Below are 16,176 nucleotides of genomic sequence, written 5' to 3' on the forward strand. Positions count from 1 at the left end.
TCTTGCTCTGTGATTGCAGTCATGGGATTGTTGTCTATCACATGATGGTGTATGTTTTGACTCCACCGAGTGGGAAGTGACGGAGACAGGATGTTTGTGTTACTGTGTTCCGTGAAGTGGGACTATTGTCCTTTGTTCTCGCTCTTTGCTGTCTGATGGTAGAGAGAGAGGGAGCCATGTTGCAGTGCTCTGTGTGGGTTTATATGTAAATAAAGTAGATTAGCCAAAATGCTGAGTTGCTGAGTTCTGTTATGAGAACTGCGGATCCCTGAGTGTGGCAATGTCTGTTAGCATCGGTTGCTGTGATGTTCAGGCAGAAGAAAGCTTGTGAAGCTCCCAAATGAACGACCAGGAGGGAGAGAACATGCCAGTCAGGCATATGTCTCTGCCAGGGTCCTACTCTAGTGGAGGACAAGCTAACACTTAGTTGGTAAGTAAATGTTATTGGGGTAGAATGGGAAGAAGAGAAATGGCTTCTGGGCAGCTACTGCAATATACAGTAGAACCTCATGTTACGGACGGGATCCGTTACGGAGGCCCGTCCATAACAAGGAACTGACGCAAGCCGAAGTGCTGCGTCTGCGCACACATGCAACACGATTTATCGCTTCTCGCATGCGTGAGCAGCGAAACCCAGAAGTAACCTATTCTGGTGCTTCTGGGTTGCCACGGGACACAACACGAAAACACATAACCTGAAGCCGACGCAACATGTACACAGTTTTTAAGCTGGTACATTAGACCCTAATGGACCAAACAGATTTCTATAGGAAATTAAGTCTGCTCCAAATCTGTTTCAGTCTGCTAGATGTTGGCACCAACCTTGTCCTACACATCTGAAAGAATTTTATTTAAATGCTCTTTTATATAAACAAGATGAACCGTAGAGCAAACTTCCTTTCCTGTACACACCCTTGCACGTTCAGGAAATGTACCAGGAACGGTCACTTTCAGGACAAGCTCAGTGACACTTTTATAGGCTGTCTTGATGAAAAATGGAACGTGGAGGCAATTACACCCATAATTAAGTGGCAGTTGCATAACAAACCTCGTGACCTGGGTGCAACATCAGTGCCCTTTCTTTAGCCTTCTCCTGCTCACCTGATGTCATCGCTTCCTGCTTGTGTCATTAGATGTCCTCAGGCAGGGACACACTCAGGTTACAGGCATCTGTCTATTGTCAGACATATTTTGCAAGGCCTGCAAATAATACTGTGTCGGGAGAGGAGCTTCAGCAGGACAAGGATGGCTAAGGAGAGCAATGTGGGAATGTGAAAAGTTCTATACACTGCAAAGGATATGAAGATAATAAATGATCAATGCCCAAACGGAACTTGATTGCGAGGAAGAAATGTTCTGGTGTAGTCTTCTACCCTCTGTGCTACTTTTTTCTAATCGCAGGGAGTTTATTCCCTATGGGAAACACTAAAAACATACTATTTCCATTTTCAGCCTAAAGTGATTCTGACAGAGATCTCTGTACTACAAGCTGAACTGCACTTGTAGAACGGCTTTAAGGCTGCAGTTTCCAAACCATTTTTCTATAGAGGTCTGTCTCACTTGGCCACAAGGCAATTTAAGAATGGTCCTCACCATTCACAAGTCTGTTGTGGGGTTGAATTGCCTCTCTGAATCTAGCCTAGCATGGTTGTCTTAAACATCCTGCCAAGCTCACACCCTGCGGGCCAACGCGAGTAAGGAGCAAAAGCAAGGTTGTAGACAGGTGAGCCAAATGCAAAATGGAGGTTCACAGTACAAATCGACATCTGGGAGACTACAGATAAGGATTTCCAGCAATTGTTTCCCAGGCGGTTGTGGGGCAGGAAGATTTTGTTTGTTGCTGCTAAACGTTGAACAATTGGGAGTCAGAAATCTTTCCCAATCTGTGGTTGATCATCTATCGGGGGGGGGGGGGCGGATTACTGATCAGTAGATCTCAATCTAATGTCCTTTTCTTAGACCACCACACCCTTCGGATCAGGCATAGGCAAACTCAGCCCTCCAGATGTTTTGGGACTACAACTCCCATCATCCCTGACCACTGGTCCTGTTAGCTAGGGATGATGGGAGTTGTAGTCCCAAAACATCTGGAGGGCCAAGTTTGACTATGCCTGCCATAGATTAACATTACAAGGGGGTAGGCATAGGCAAACTCGGCCCTCCAGCTGTTTGGGACTACAACTCCCATCATCCATAGTTTGCATTGCTTTTCCATTACACTTTATTACTTTATACTACAAAGGCAGTGAAGAATTGCTCTGAAATGGAAGTTGGGTTCAGCCAATAAAGTGACAGAACTGAAGGTTTCAACACAGCCTTAACTGCAGTGTTGCTCCCAAGGATTTCAGTTAACCACCTGCAAAATGTGTGCCCATGTGCCCATGTACACACACACACACACACACACACACACAGAATAATTGTGTCAGGGTAACCACATTGCAGTTCTATCTACAATTTTACAGCTTCATGCACAAGTTGTACTTATTTACATAGCGATCTGTTTCGTTACCCCATGCTTAATGCTTGGGTCGTAAACTATTTTAAAAACTTGTCTAAACGGAGAAGGGGGGAGCGGGAAGTACAACAAAATAATGCTCTGCCGCAGAAAGATATCACATTCCTTCTTGTATTTGTAACAAGATCCTGTTCAGAGTCATCTTTAGACAGCTGCCTCTATTGCAGAATCTCCTGGCCAGAGCTAGAGTTTTATATTAAATTTCATTCTTGACTGCCTCAAAGTAATACAAACAAATACCCAAAGAAAACGACTTGGTCCTTTACTAACGTACAGCATAGCAGAGATCAGTCACCTAATACTGAAGATCTTGCTTGTTTGGGCAACAACTGAATAATCTTAATTTCACATATGCGCTCATGGGGTCTGAAGTGTACAGCGACTCACCAGGAACAAGACCTCGGGGTCATAGTAGTGAATATATTGACCCAGTGTGTGGAAGCTGTGAAAAAGGCGAATGCTCTGCTAGGGATCAATAGGAAGGGAACTGTAAATAAAGCTACCAATTTCATAATCTATGGCGCAACTAGATATTCGGCCACGCTCTTTAAGGCAGAGGTGCGCAACCTGTGGCTGTGCAGATTTTGTGGACTTCAACTCCCACCATTCCGGAGTACTGGCCATTCTGGCTGGGGCTGACCGGAGTTGGGGTCCAACAATATCGAGAAGGCCACAGGTTGTCCACTTCTGCATTAAGCTAGTGAAGTTCTGAACTGCATGGGATCAGCACTTTTAATACTGGCTTCCAGTGAAGCATGGGATTCAAACTTGTGTTGATGCAGCCATGTGGATATTAAAATGACACTGTGGAACACAATGTGGTCAGCAGGATGCCTTGAAGCTCCCTAACTGTAAGGTGTAAATTCAGAAGCAGGTATACTCTGTGTAAAATCTAGCTCCTCACCCCCACCCTGCCCAGTTTCTTCTAGTCCTTAAGGCTGAAGAAGAAAAAAAGGAATGAAATGTAAATCTCAGAAGACATTCCTGGTTGGGAAGGAGGGCTGAGCTGGATTTCTAGCGGCTCAAACGTTTTGGCTCCCGAACGTTGCAAACCCGGAAGTGACTGTTCTGGTTTGTGAACTATTTTTGGAAGCTGAATGTCCGATGGGGCTTCCGATTGGCTGCAGGAGCTTCCTGCAGCCAATCAGAAGCCACACTTTGGTTTCTGGACATTTTGGAAGTCGAGCGGAATTCCGGAACGGATTCCGTTCGACTTACAAGGTACCACTTTATATAAGTTGGTTGTAGCTCAACTGTTCTGCTGGAAGGCGGAATTGTGGATTTATAGCAGCGATCCCTGACCCTTGGACACAACTAGATGTGCACCTCTTTTCTTAGGAGCCAGAGTCCAATATATTTACATGGGCTCCAATTCCACAAAAGTTTATGTCCCAATAAACCCATTGGTCTTTCAAATCAAGACTCTGTTATTCTTGTAGTAACAGACTTAAGATGGCTTCCTTACTAGAAAGAGCCTGATCTGCAAATCACAGTACAGTGGTACCTTGGTTTAAGAACAGCTTAGTTTATGAATTAACTTGGATTAAGAAAGCTGCAAATCCGGAAGTAGGTGTTTTGGTTTGTGAAATTTGCCTTGGAAGCAGAACATGTTTCACTTCCTGTTGAGTATGTTCCATTTGTAAATTGAGTCCCCTGCTGCTATGGGAAAGAAAGTCTTGGTTTAAGAACGGACTTCCGGAACGGATTAAGTTCATAAACCAAGGTACCACTGTATAAAGTGTTTAGGGTTATTTCCAGCCCTTCGTTTAGGCAATCATAGGAGGAATCAAATTATCTGATCGAATACAGAACAGAAAATACCTAACACTACAGGTGTGGGGAACTGACCAGGTCTATGCGTATGCACAGGGAAATTCCTAACACCACAGGTGTGAGGAATAGATTCTGGCTAATCCAGAAAGGCACTGTTTTCAGACAGCTCCTCAGAAAATGCCCAGAAAGCAGAGGTATTTCTGGAAGTGTCCAGCAATATACTGTTTAAAGGTAAAGGTAAAGGGACCCCTGACCATTAGGTCCAGTCATGACCGACTCTGGGGTTGCGGCGCTCATCTTGCTTTATTGGCTGAGGGAGCCGGCGTACAGCTTCCGGGTCATGTGGCCAGAATGACAAAGCCACTTCTGGAGAACCAGAACAGCGCACAGAAATGCTGTTTACCTTCCCACCAGAGCGGTACCTATTTATCTGCTTGCACTTTGTCGTGCTTTCAAACTGCTAGGTTGGCAGGAGCAGGGACCGAGCAACGGGAGCTCCCTCCGTTGTGGGGATTCGAACCGCCGACCTTCTGCTTAGCAAGTCCTAGGCTCTGTGGTTTAACCCACAGCGGCTTGGCTTATAAACTGCATGCTCTTGATGGTGCAGCAACAGAGAACAATTGAAGAGAACAGGTGCTATTTGAAACCTGAAGGAGCTACAGTGGTGCCTCGCAAGACGAAATTAATCTGTTCCGTGAAGCTCTTCGTATAGCAGTTTTTTCGTCTTGCGAAGCAAGCCCATTGACAGCTTAGCGGATTAGCGCTATTAGCGGTTTTTAGCGGATCAGCTGATAAGCGGCTTAGGAAAAGGGGGGGGAGGGAAAAAAACCCCGCAAGAACTCGCAAGACATTTTCGTCTTGCGAAGCAAGCCCATAGGGAGATTCGTTTTGCGAAGCGCCTCCAAAACGGAAAACCCTTTCGTCTAGCGGGTTTTCCGTCTTGCGAGGCGTTCGTCTTGCGGGGCACCACTGTACAGTTCTGCTGCGCTGTCCAAGGAACCCTCACCCTTCCCCCATCCCCTTCTCATCTCTTTGTGTTTTTCCCAAAGCAAACGTCACCCACTCCTTATCTTCAGTAGAAACTGTATCTCTGTTTACTGGGCTGCGTTACTAGGACATAGAAATGTCACTGGATCAGATGATTCAACAGTGCTTTATTGCCCAATGTCATGTGATGTGACCTGGAACTTGTTAACAGTCCCATCTTGAGGTGCCAGGGGCAAATTTATGCCGCAGAGGTTACTGAGAAGGTTTCTACCGAGATTTCAATGCGCAGGGAAGCAACGTGAATCACGAGAAGCAGACTGAGCAGCGCCTATCAATTACCCCAGGGTTGCTTACTTGGGTTTGCAGGAACTCTGGAGAGCTCTTTCCCAATAAATGTCACCCCATTCCTTCAGCTGCAGGTGTCAGGCATTGAAACTGTGGTTTTCTGCATGCAGTATGTGCTCTACCCACCCCACAAGCTGCAGTTCCTTCCCCTATATTTCCAAAGAGGAAATCCTGCCTCTCAGGGCCGGGTGGGCGAGGAGGACCCCCCTCCAGGGGCACAGGCAAGGAGGGGACACAATATCTGCTGAAAATGTTTCCAATATGTCTATAAATAAAAATATCAATTATTTCCTCATATGAAAAAGGTTTTAAATAGAGGATCTTCCCAGTGTATGTTGGGACGCGGGTGGCTCTGTGGGTTAAACCACTGAGACTAGGACTTGCCAATCAGAAGGTCGGCGGTTCAAATCCCCATGACGGGGTGAGCTCCCATTGCTCGGTCCCTGCTCTTGCCAACCTAGCAGTTCGAAAGCACCTCAAAGTGCAAGTAGATAAATAGGTACCACTCTGGCGGGAAGGCAAACGGCGTTTCCGTGCGCTGCTCTGTTTTGGCAGAAGCGGCTTAGCCATGCTGGCCACATGACCCAGAAGTGTACGCCGGCTCCCTCGGCCAATAAAGCGAGATGAGCGCCACAACCCCAGAGTCGGCCACGACTGGACCTAATGGTCAGGGGTCCCTTCACCTTACAGTATATGTTATGCAGGGGCCCTGTTTTTCCCTATTTTTTTTCTGTGCCACATTCCCTAGGGGGCGCAATCTGGATGGTTCTGCAGGGGCGCAAGATCACTTAGCTACGGTTCTGCTGCCTCTTCCTACAGGAGGGTTAGAACCAAGGGCAACCTTCTGTCCTGCAAGCAGTGGTCTCTCCAAACAGGCAGCCATAATTCCTTCCTCATCCCTAGCAATGCCCCCACAATGTACTCTAACTTTGATATAGAAATTTAATACTTTGGCAGCTGTGCACCTAACTTCTCTTGTGCAAGAGCCCACATCTAGCCAGTTTTCTTTTTCAAACTGTGAAAATCAGCACAGCCCCAAGGCAAGGCTTTTCCTTCCAGTCTATTTCATATGGATGAGCTACTGTTGCACAAGGAGTCGGTGGAGCATCACACAAGGGCTCCAAGGCTGGTGTGTCAAGGCATGCTTTGACAGATGGCATGTTTAAGCAGTGAGAGATGCCAAGCGAATGACAAAGAAATGATCAGGGCACCGTTCCCATGTGCTATGTCATACTGTTGCCACTCACGTCTAATCCAAAAGTGGTTGCATTTAGTTTTGCCCTTGCAGTTTCAAAAGCCAGGAATTAAAAACAAAACGAAACAAAAAACCTGAGTTCACTTTCTCAGTAGAGGTAGTAATATTTAGCAATGCGAACTTTTAGCAAAATGAGCAGCCTAGACAAAAAAGCTTGGGCTACAGCTTACTAACAGTAGAATTGTTTTTAATTTGGTTGTGAAATCTGCATGCTGCACAAGCAAACTGAAAGATCCTGAAACCAATAGCTGGCTCAACCAAATCTATCATGTAACTTGTTCACAGTTGCCACTAGTTTCGTGGGACAGACAGGGATGTAAACAGCCTGCTCTGTGGCATTTCAGTATCAGTCCCTGCTGAAGACAGGATACCGGAACTCGATGGCTCATTGCTTAACAACATTTCATTTTTTCGGGCAGAAGCCTTTAATATGCAACGAATACAGGCCTCTGCTTAAGTGGCCAACATTCTGTTAGATGCCAAACAAAATAAACCAGAATGCCCTGCCATAGCCAAGGCTTTTGTTAACTAAACACAGTAAACCAAGAGAGCTCCGAGTTTAAAAATAGACTCAACCCATTTTGTTAAGTTCCACATCTCAACTACCGCATGCTCTGAAGCCACTTGAACTGTCAGTATTGATTTCTTGTAATTAAACAGATACCCGTCTGAGCGAAAGTTTTGAAGCACAAGTCCGCTAATGGGGACACAGTGTTCCCATTGCCACAAATTTATGTTTCAACTAAAGAACCACCCACCGTGGATTTCGCAAAACTAACCCATACATTACTCAAACTGATGTTTTCCTGGAAAGCATAAACAGAAGTTACAGGAAACAAGCCTTCCAAAATTATCAGGCAGGAGTCTCAATCTATATTGCCTAGTTAGATGTGACATACTTCCTTCCCAGATAACGTAATGCTAATTTAAGTGTCCCACTAAATTCAGTGCTTGCATTTAGTTTTGCAACTCCGTTTCCAAAAAGCAGATATCCCAAAATAAATTCAGCAAGCCTAGCTACCCAAGTGATCAGCTTTGGCAGTCCAATTCTATACCTTACTCAGAAGTAAACTCCACTGTGTTCAGTGGGATTTACAAGCAGGTTGGCGTGCAAAGGATTGCAGCCCCATTAAATGGAAGGGGATTTGTGTCAGTTAAAATTCAAACATTGTGGCCTAACTAGGCTGCAGACTGGGTTGTATCTGTTTTCTCTTCATTTTCTTGCTTGCTCAGCGAACCCATCCAAGAAGCTCCAAAACCCTAATAACAAAAAATCTGGCTCTCATACAGAAACCATCCATCTAAAATCAGGGTTTGCTGCACATTTTAGGCAGAAGCAGGGGGGAAATATCTGTGTGCCAAGCAAAATTCTTACCATGAACTGCATAATGAAACATGCACAGGATTTCATCAAAAGAATCCTCACTATGGGGGCTAGTGGGTGTTTTAATTCATGAATAAACTTCATACAAATCATAGAATTTTAGAGTTGGAAGGGACCACGAGGGTCATTTAGTCCAACCCCCTATACTGCAGGAAGTTTGTGCCCAATGTGGGGCTCGAACCCAGGAACCTGAGATCCCTGAGAGTCTAATGCTTTACCAGCTGACCTATCCAGCATTCATGCTTAGCAGATAACCTGCTTCCTCAGTAACTGACATACTATCTGCTGCTGTTCCAACTCCTCTGTTCTTTGGTGTGCCAATTTATTATTTCAGTTTCTCATTAAGTTCCAGGAGGAGATGGTTTTTGAGGAAAACAATCTGCAGGATTGTTTGCTTCCCTGAACCAAAGCAACAACATTGAGAATATTAGACTTTCAAGCACTTTTGCCCAGCTGTACGCTGTGACTGAGGGAACCTGGGTAGGGATGGAGGCAGAGCAGCACAAACTGTGTGTGTGTGTGTGTGTTGCATCAGACCAAACAGTCTCCAGGGACATGGAGATACTTAGCAGCATCCTGGACAAAACCTGGGGGAGAAGACAAAGGTTGGATAGAGTATGAGAGGTGGGGAAATGGGTGAAGGTGGGACAGAACTGGTACTTATTTTAAAAAGGTACTTTATGGCTAAGTGTCTCTGAACATGCACAGAATTATTTTCCCAAAGGGAATGCTTCCTTGCCTGTTCAGAAACAGTCGGTCCTGCTGTGCTTTGGAATCTGGTGTCGCACCATCTGCTGGTAGTGGTCCCATGAGATCCCTGTTGCAAAGCAGCCTGGAAACCTCCAGGTATTTTTGGACACCAACTCCCATCAGTCCCAGCCAGCCTTGCCAATGGTCAGGCATGATGTGAGTTGTAGTCCAGCAACATCCAGAGACCAGAAGATTGGGGATGCCTGTTCTAGGTCACCTCAAATTCGGCCCTCCAGATGTTTGGGACTACAACTCCCATCATCGCTAGCTAATAGGACCAGTGGTCAGGGATGATGGGAATTGTAGTCCCAAAACATCTGGAGGGCTGAGTTTGGGGATGCCTGACCTAGCGCACAAGGGCAAGCAGGTGGTGTCTGATACCCACTGCGACTGATAGGGTGGAGGGCAGGGAGACGAACATTAGGTGGCGCCAGAGCCAATGAGCGGCAGATGTAATTCAGTCTAGTTCTTCTGTCCCCAACCTCCTCCCTGCTGAGTTCTGCAAGGACAACCTGAGGCTGAGGAGGAGGAAATCGCAGGTGGCGCTGTGGGTTAAAGCCTCAGCGCCTAGGGCTTGCCGATCGAAAGGTCGGCGGTTCGAATCCCTGCGGTGGGGTGCGCTCCCGCTGCTCGGTCCCAGCGCCTGCCAACTTAGCAGTTCGAAAGCACCTCCGGGTGCAAGTAGATAAATAGGGACCGCTTACCAGCGGGAAGGTAAACGGCGTTTCCGTGTGCGGCTCTGGCTCGCCAGAGCAGCGATGTCACGCTGGCCACGTGACCCGGAAGTGTCTCCGGACAGCGCTGGCCCCCGGCCTCTTAAGTGAGATGGGCGCACAACCCCAGAGTCTGCCAAGACTGGCCCGTACGGGCAGGGGTACCTTTACCTTTTTAGAACCCCTTGGGCTGGATGTTCGTAAGAAGGTAGGCAGACAAGGGCTGGCAAAAGGGGGAGAGAGGCCAAGGTTCTGGGGTGGCTGGTGTGCCTGCACAGCAGCTAGGAGAAACACACACACACACACACACACACACACACACACACTGACAGAGCCACAGCATGCAAACCAACTGCAGTCAACCACCTCCATCATCCTCTTATCAAGGGGCAGAGTTAGAAACAGCAACAGAGGACATATGCATGCACTTACGTTCACAACACACCTGCTTTGGAAGGCACAAAGGTTGCAACATGGTGCCAAAGATACGACCAGAACAGGTGACACCTAAGATCACTAACAACAATAACTGTCCGGCAAGGGCTTATTGTCCAGCTTTGAGTCTCACATTTCCAATGATCAAATTCAAACTGGCCCAATAAAAATTCTGGGTGGATGGCAACCTCATGGAAAGAATGGGAGAAGATGAGAGAAGAGCGCCCAAACACAACTGATGAAGGTTTATGCCTGCTTTTTAAAGAGCCCTTGTTGCTTTTGCCAGAATATGCTTCTAGGACAACTGAAGATTTTTGGAGACTTTTTTTTAGGGCTCAGGATTTCTGGAAACACCTGGTCCTACGGCTTATCACTTAATGTCAAATTGTTCTTGAGGACATATATGAACAACCCTTACACACACACACACACACACACACACACACAGAGAGAGAGTTCCATCCAACTATACTCAGAGAAGCCCAATGAAATTAATGGACCCAAGTTAGTAATGCTCATTATTTTTAACAGGCCTGCTCCGAGTAGGACCAACCTTAAGACACAGCCCTCCACTCCCTCCATATCGCGATAATAAAATGGTGGTTCTCCGATCCACAATCCCACAGATTTGCTTCCACTCTCCAACCAACCCCAAATACAATAGACGGGTGGGCAAGACGGACATTTCGCTTTTAAGAAATCTGGAGCAAATGCTCGAACGCATTTAACGGGCCGAGAGTCACATCTGGAGAGCTGGAAGCGGCACGTTCCTGATAGCGCCGCAGGAGGTGGGCGCTGCGCTCTCGCTCCTGCCTCCGCCTCCGGGTTCCTGGAGAAGGTTTAGCTCGCCAGATGATCCTCCTTCCCGCAATGACGCCACAACCCCAAGAACAACACAAACCGAGGCGTTGCAGCCTCGCACGGGCAGAGATGCACTCGGGGAAACAACGGCCTCGTTAAGAAAACAACCGCCATGTCTGCGCGTTCTTTGCAAAAAGCAAGCCTTGCCAATTATTATTATTATTTTTTTGCAAAGATGCAAACCGGTGTGTGTGTGTGTGTGTTTGTGATCAGCCACGTATCTCTCTGCCTGCTACCACCCGGCAGCCCCACCAACAGCTACAACAACAACATTTGCTAGCAACTATGTCCGGGGTTGTGGGGACGACACCCCACCTGCAAGTGGGGCAACCCTCTCCAAAAGCGCACGCAGCGCGCAAGGCACCCGGCTCTCTCCGCGCCGGTCTCACCTGTTCCGCTCGCTGGCGAAGCTGCTGCTGCTGTTCTCCCTCTCGGCCAGAAACCTCGTCCAACCATCCGCCGTCTTCACCCAGTTCTGCCCCGGGGAGCGCCAGTCCTGGCCCAGAAAAGGCATCCTCGCCAGCGAAAGAAATCCAGCAACCCAAGTTGTCCTTGCGCTCCCTTTCGCCTTCTTCTCCCAAGCGAAGATACCTATAAGAAGGGAAATGTCCCTAGCCAAAGGGCTACACAGAAATTATTACTATTATCCTTTGCTCTCCCCCTCCTCTACTATGATCTCCTTCGCCCTTGCTCCGCCACTCCGATCCTTGTCTCTGCCCTCGCTCCGGCCGCCTCCGTATTTATCTGCGGGCTGCAGGGGCTCTTTGTTGCCGGAAGAGCGCCTGCGAGCTCCGCCTCTCGCCCGGGGAGGGAGGAGAGACACGTGGCTTTGTTTATTGCTGCGCTCTTTCCTCGGGAGGAGCGGCGGTTGTTGCTCGGGCTGCTCCTTGCCTGTTGCGCAATCCCTGGAAATGGAAACTTGTGCCCTGGCGTCGGGGTCCCCTCTCTCAGCTGCCCGGCTTCGGTTTATTTATAGGGTCCCCGAGCCAAGTAAAAAAAACACCCCACAGAACAACAGCAAAGGCCCCCAGCAGAGGTAAAGGGTAGGAATATGCATTAATTGTGCTTGTTGTGTTCGGCCTTTTTCCTCCAAGGAGGGCAAGGCAGGGGCTCTGTTCCACCTCGTTTTTGGTCCTCCACAACAACCCTGTGAGGTAGGGTAGGCCGAGAGGCTGGCCCAAGGCCACCTAGTGAGCTTCATGGCTCAGGGGGGATTTGAACCCAGGGCTCCCAGGTATCCAGTAAGACACTCTGGCACAGGCTGAGTTGTTGGTGTAGCTGTTAAAGGTAAAGGTAAAGGTACCCCTGCCCGTACGGGCCAGTCTTGACAGACTCTGGGGTTGTGCGCCCATCTCACTTAAGAGGCCAGGGGCCAGCGCTGTCCGGAGACACTTCCGGGTCACGTGGCCAGCGTGACATCGCTGCTCCGGCGAGCCAGAGCCGCACACGGAAACGCCGTTTACCTTCCCTCTGGTAAGCGGTCACTATTTACTCAACTGTAACTAAGGGGTGGGTAACCTGAGGCCTGGGAGCCAAATGCGGCCCTCAAAGCCTTTCTGTCTGGCCCTTGTAAGTCTTCCCAGGCCGCACCTGCTACTGACCTTGCTTTTCTCCTGTCTGGAGTGTTTTTGACTGTCTGGAGTGTGCCCTTCAACTCTTGCTTCCCTGGAAGGAGATTTGGGTGTGTGGGAGGGAGTGCATGCAGAGAAGCAAATTTAAAATTTGCTTTTGTAGGATAATTTCTACATGTGCTCATAAACTCCTCTCTACCCTCCATTGTAGCAAGCAGTAGCCAGGAACACACTCCAGACAGGCAAAAGCCTGTTGAGGCTTCTGAGGAAACATTGAAAGACCTGGTGGGTGGACTCCTTTTGCTTCCAATACCTGAGGTTCCCCATCCCTGATGCTCCATGGAACTGTGGACTCCCTCCACCAACAGTAGCTTCCTGTATTCAAGAACAGTTATGTACATAGAATCATAGAATTGTAAGGGACCGCGAGGGCCATCTAGTCCAACCCTCTGCAGTTCAGGAATCTTCTGCCCAGTATGAGATTAAGAGTATCATGCTCTACCACACGCATAGGCAAACTCGGCCCTCCAGATGTTTTGGGACTACAACTCCCATGATCCCTGACCACTGGTCCTGTTAACTAGGGATGATGGGAGTTGTAGTCCCAAAACACCTGGAGGGCCGAGTTTCCCTATGCCTGCTCTACCAACTGAACTATCAGCCACACATCTGTGAAAATAGCTACTGAGGTTTCCCCACAGTGGACACAGATGGAGGGACCTGAAAACTACTCCTAAGTAAGGCATAGGCAAACTCGACCCTCCAGATGTTTTGGGACTACAATTTCCACCACCTCTGACCACTGGTCCTATTAGCTAGGGATGATGGGAGCTGTAGTCCCAAAACTTCTAGAGGGCCAAGTTTGCCTATGCCTGTCCTAAACATAGGTAAAAAGGTAAAGGTACCCCCTGACCATTAGGTCCCGTCGTGACTGACTCTGGGGTTGCGGTGCTCATCTCGCTTTATTGAGAGAAAATCCAGCCTAGGAAATACAGGTGTTCCAATCATAGACTCATAGATTTGGGATCATGAGGATCATCTTGTCCAGGGGTCTTTTGCCCAACATGGGTCTAGAACCCACAACCCTGAGTTTCATGCTCTGAGCATGAATTTTGCGCTTAAGCACCTGCACATTACCCACGTAAACTAAAAGGGCAAATTAGCCCCTGCTCCTTTAATTTGCTTTCCATTGATTATTTACCAAGGACGGTATGAAACTAAGTTAGAGTAGACCTGCTGAGCCTAGTTTAGTCACGTTCATTCATTTCACTGGGTCTGTTCTGAGTAAAACTTAGTTGAATGCCACCCTCCCCCCCCCAAATAATTAAAATGTATACCCATGTTCTTCTCTTCCACAAAGGGCTTGCTCAAAGGAACTTACAAATAAAAAGCAAACATAAAAACAGTTCTACATGCAGGCCATGGGGTGTCTGCATGTCACAACAGGACACCCCCTCGACATGCGTGAGTGATGTTGGCATGCCCTGGGCACCCTCTGTTGCAGGGGCAAGGCAGCGCTCCAGCACACAGTCGTTCTAGAGTCTAGAACATCCCTCAGGATCCCCTGCTATGCATAGGCAATATGCAGCAGGCGCTCAAATTCTTTGGCAAGCAACCAACGTGGAAAGAATTTCCTGAAGGTAGAAAGTCTGCAAATCACTGTCTTAGGGCGAGTGATCGTGTAACAACAGGCCTTCTTATCCTCTCGCAACTCGCTTCACAGGGCTGCTGAGAAGGTTAGCTGAGGTAAGGTTAATCAGTCACATTGCACCCTGAAAAACATCTAACAATAACACCACCATAACTTTTGAAATACCTAACAATGTAAGTGCTTCTAATGTTTATAATTTCCCTTTGTCCTTTCTGTTTCTTAACGCTTTAGGTATGCAAGAAGGAACCCGGTCTGTATTTCTCAAAACTTTCAAAGATCACACAGTTTTGGGTTCTCTCCCCTAAGCAGTCACCAACCGCTTATATTTATTTCTGTCAATCAAGCGTCTTGCTTTTGTTTGAGCTAGCTGTCAAAATGAGAGCTTGGTTTTGTACACGCTGTGCAGCAAAGCATAAATCAGCTACAAAGTCCTCAAGGGCCTGCTCAGAGCATTCCTGGAGCAAACCTTTACTTGCCACAGAGTTGAACTGTGCGTTATAGGCATATGTGTGCAACAAAATCCCATCAGGCATTTGGAATCCCTTGGTTGAAAAGTGGCTGGGCATAAGAACATAGGAAGAGGCCTGCTAGATCAGTCCAAAGGTCCATCTAAGGTAAAGAACCCCTGGACAATTAAGTCCAGTCAAAGACAACTATGGGGTTGCGGTGTTCATCTCGCTTTCAGGCTGAGGGAGCTGGCGTTTGTCCAAAGACAGCTTTCTGGGTCATGTGGCCAGCATGGCTAAACCGCTTCTGGCGCAACGGGACACTGGGACGTGTGCAACAGCGCACGGAAACACCGTTTATCTTCCTGCCAGAGCGGTACCTATTTATCTACTTGCACTGGTGTGCTTTCGAACTGCCAGGTTGGCAGAAGCTGGGACAGAGCAATGGGAGCTCACCCCGTCACACGGATTCGAACCGCCAACCTTCCGATCAGCAAGCCCAAGAGGCTCAGTGGTTTAGACCACAGTGCCACCCACTCCTCTGGTGCCACCCACTCTCATGGTGACCAATCAATATGCCCATGGGAAGCTTGCAAGCAGGAACTGGGCACAACACCACTTTCTCCAGCTGTGATTCTCAGTGATTGGCATTCAGAGGCCCGCTGCCCGTGACAGGGTTAGTAGCCATGGGTAGCCTTCCATGAATTTGTCTAATCCTCTTCTCAAGCCATCCAAGTTGGTGGCCATCACAGCCTCCTGTGGGAGCCCGTTCCATAATTTAGTTATCCTGGCTGTCCTGAATCTTCCAACATTCAGGTTCATCAGATGTCCTCAAGTCCCAGTATTATGAGAGAGGGAGAAAAACTTCCCTCTTTCCACTTTCTCCAACCCATGCATAGTTTTATTCTATTGTGTCTTCTCTTGCTCGCCCATCCTCTAAATCAGGCATAGGCAAACTTGGCCCTCCAGATGTTTTGGGACTACAACTCCCATCATCCCTAGCTACCAGGACCAGTGGTCAGGGATGATGGGAGCTGTAGTCCCAAAGCATCTGGAGGGCCGAGTTTGCCTATGCCTACTCTAAATGAAAAAGCCCCAAATGTATTCCTCATAGGGAAGTTGCTCTATTCCAGCAGTTTTCAACCTTCAACCTTTTTGAGTCCATTGCTCCCTTGACCAAGCACATTCTTTCTGTGGCCCCCCTGTTCTGCCCCTGTCCCATTCCACCCTGTCCCTTTTTTGTTGGGTGGGTTCAAGAAAGAAAGGCTGCCAGGGAAAGAGAGAGAAAGAGAAAGAGAAAGAAAGAGAGAAAGAAAGAGAGAGAGAGAGAGAGAGAGAGATATGCAGGAAGATATTGGACTGCAGGTTAAAGCCGCAGGCTCTCCTTAATGAGCAGAGAAAGAGAGACAGATAATGTAGGGCCAGAAGTCACGGCCACAAGTCATGGCTCCCTGGGGCTCCCATGAACGTTCCCCAACTCTTCCCAA

The 16,176-nt window shown here is 48.0% G+C and overlaps 1 protein-coding gene across 1 annotated transcript in view; it reads right to left on the bottom strand.

Annotated features, from left to right (window-relative positions):
• Nucleotides 1-11,716, bottom strand: part of FBXO32 (F-box protein 32) — a 38,796-nt gene extending 27,080 nt beyond the window's left edge. The window contains exon 1 of the mRNA XM_079984454.1: nucleotides 11,411-11,716. Within this exon, the coding sequence (XP_079840580.1) occupies nucleotides 11,411-11,535 (125 nt within the window). The 5' untranslated portion in view covers nucleotides 11,536-11,716. The remainder of the gene's footprint in view (nucleotides 1-11,410) is intronic.
• Between the last annotated feature and the right edge of the window lie 4,460 nt (nucleotides 11,717-16,176).

The sequence above is a fragment of the Podarcis cretensis genome, assembly GCF_951804945.1.
Source record: "Podarcis cretensis genome assembly, chromosome: 7".
Classification (NCBI taxonomy): Eukaryota; Metazoa; Chordata; class Lepidosauria; order Squamata; family Lacertidae; genus Podarcis; species Podarcis cretensis.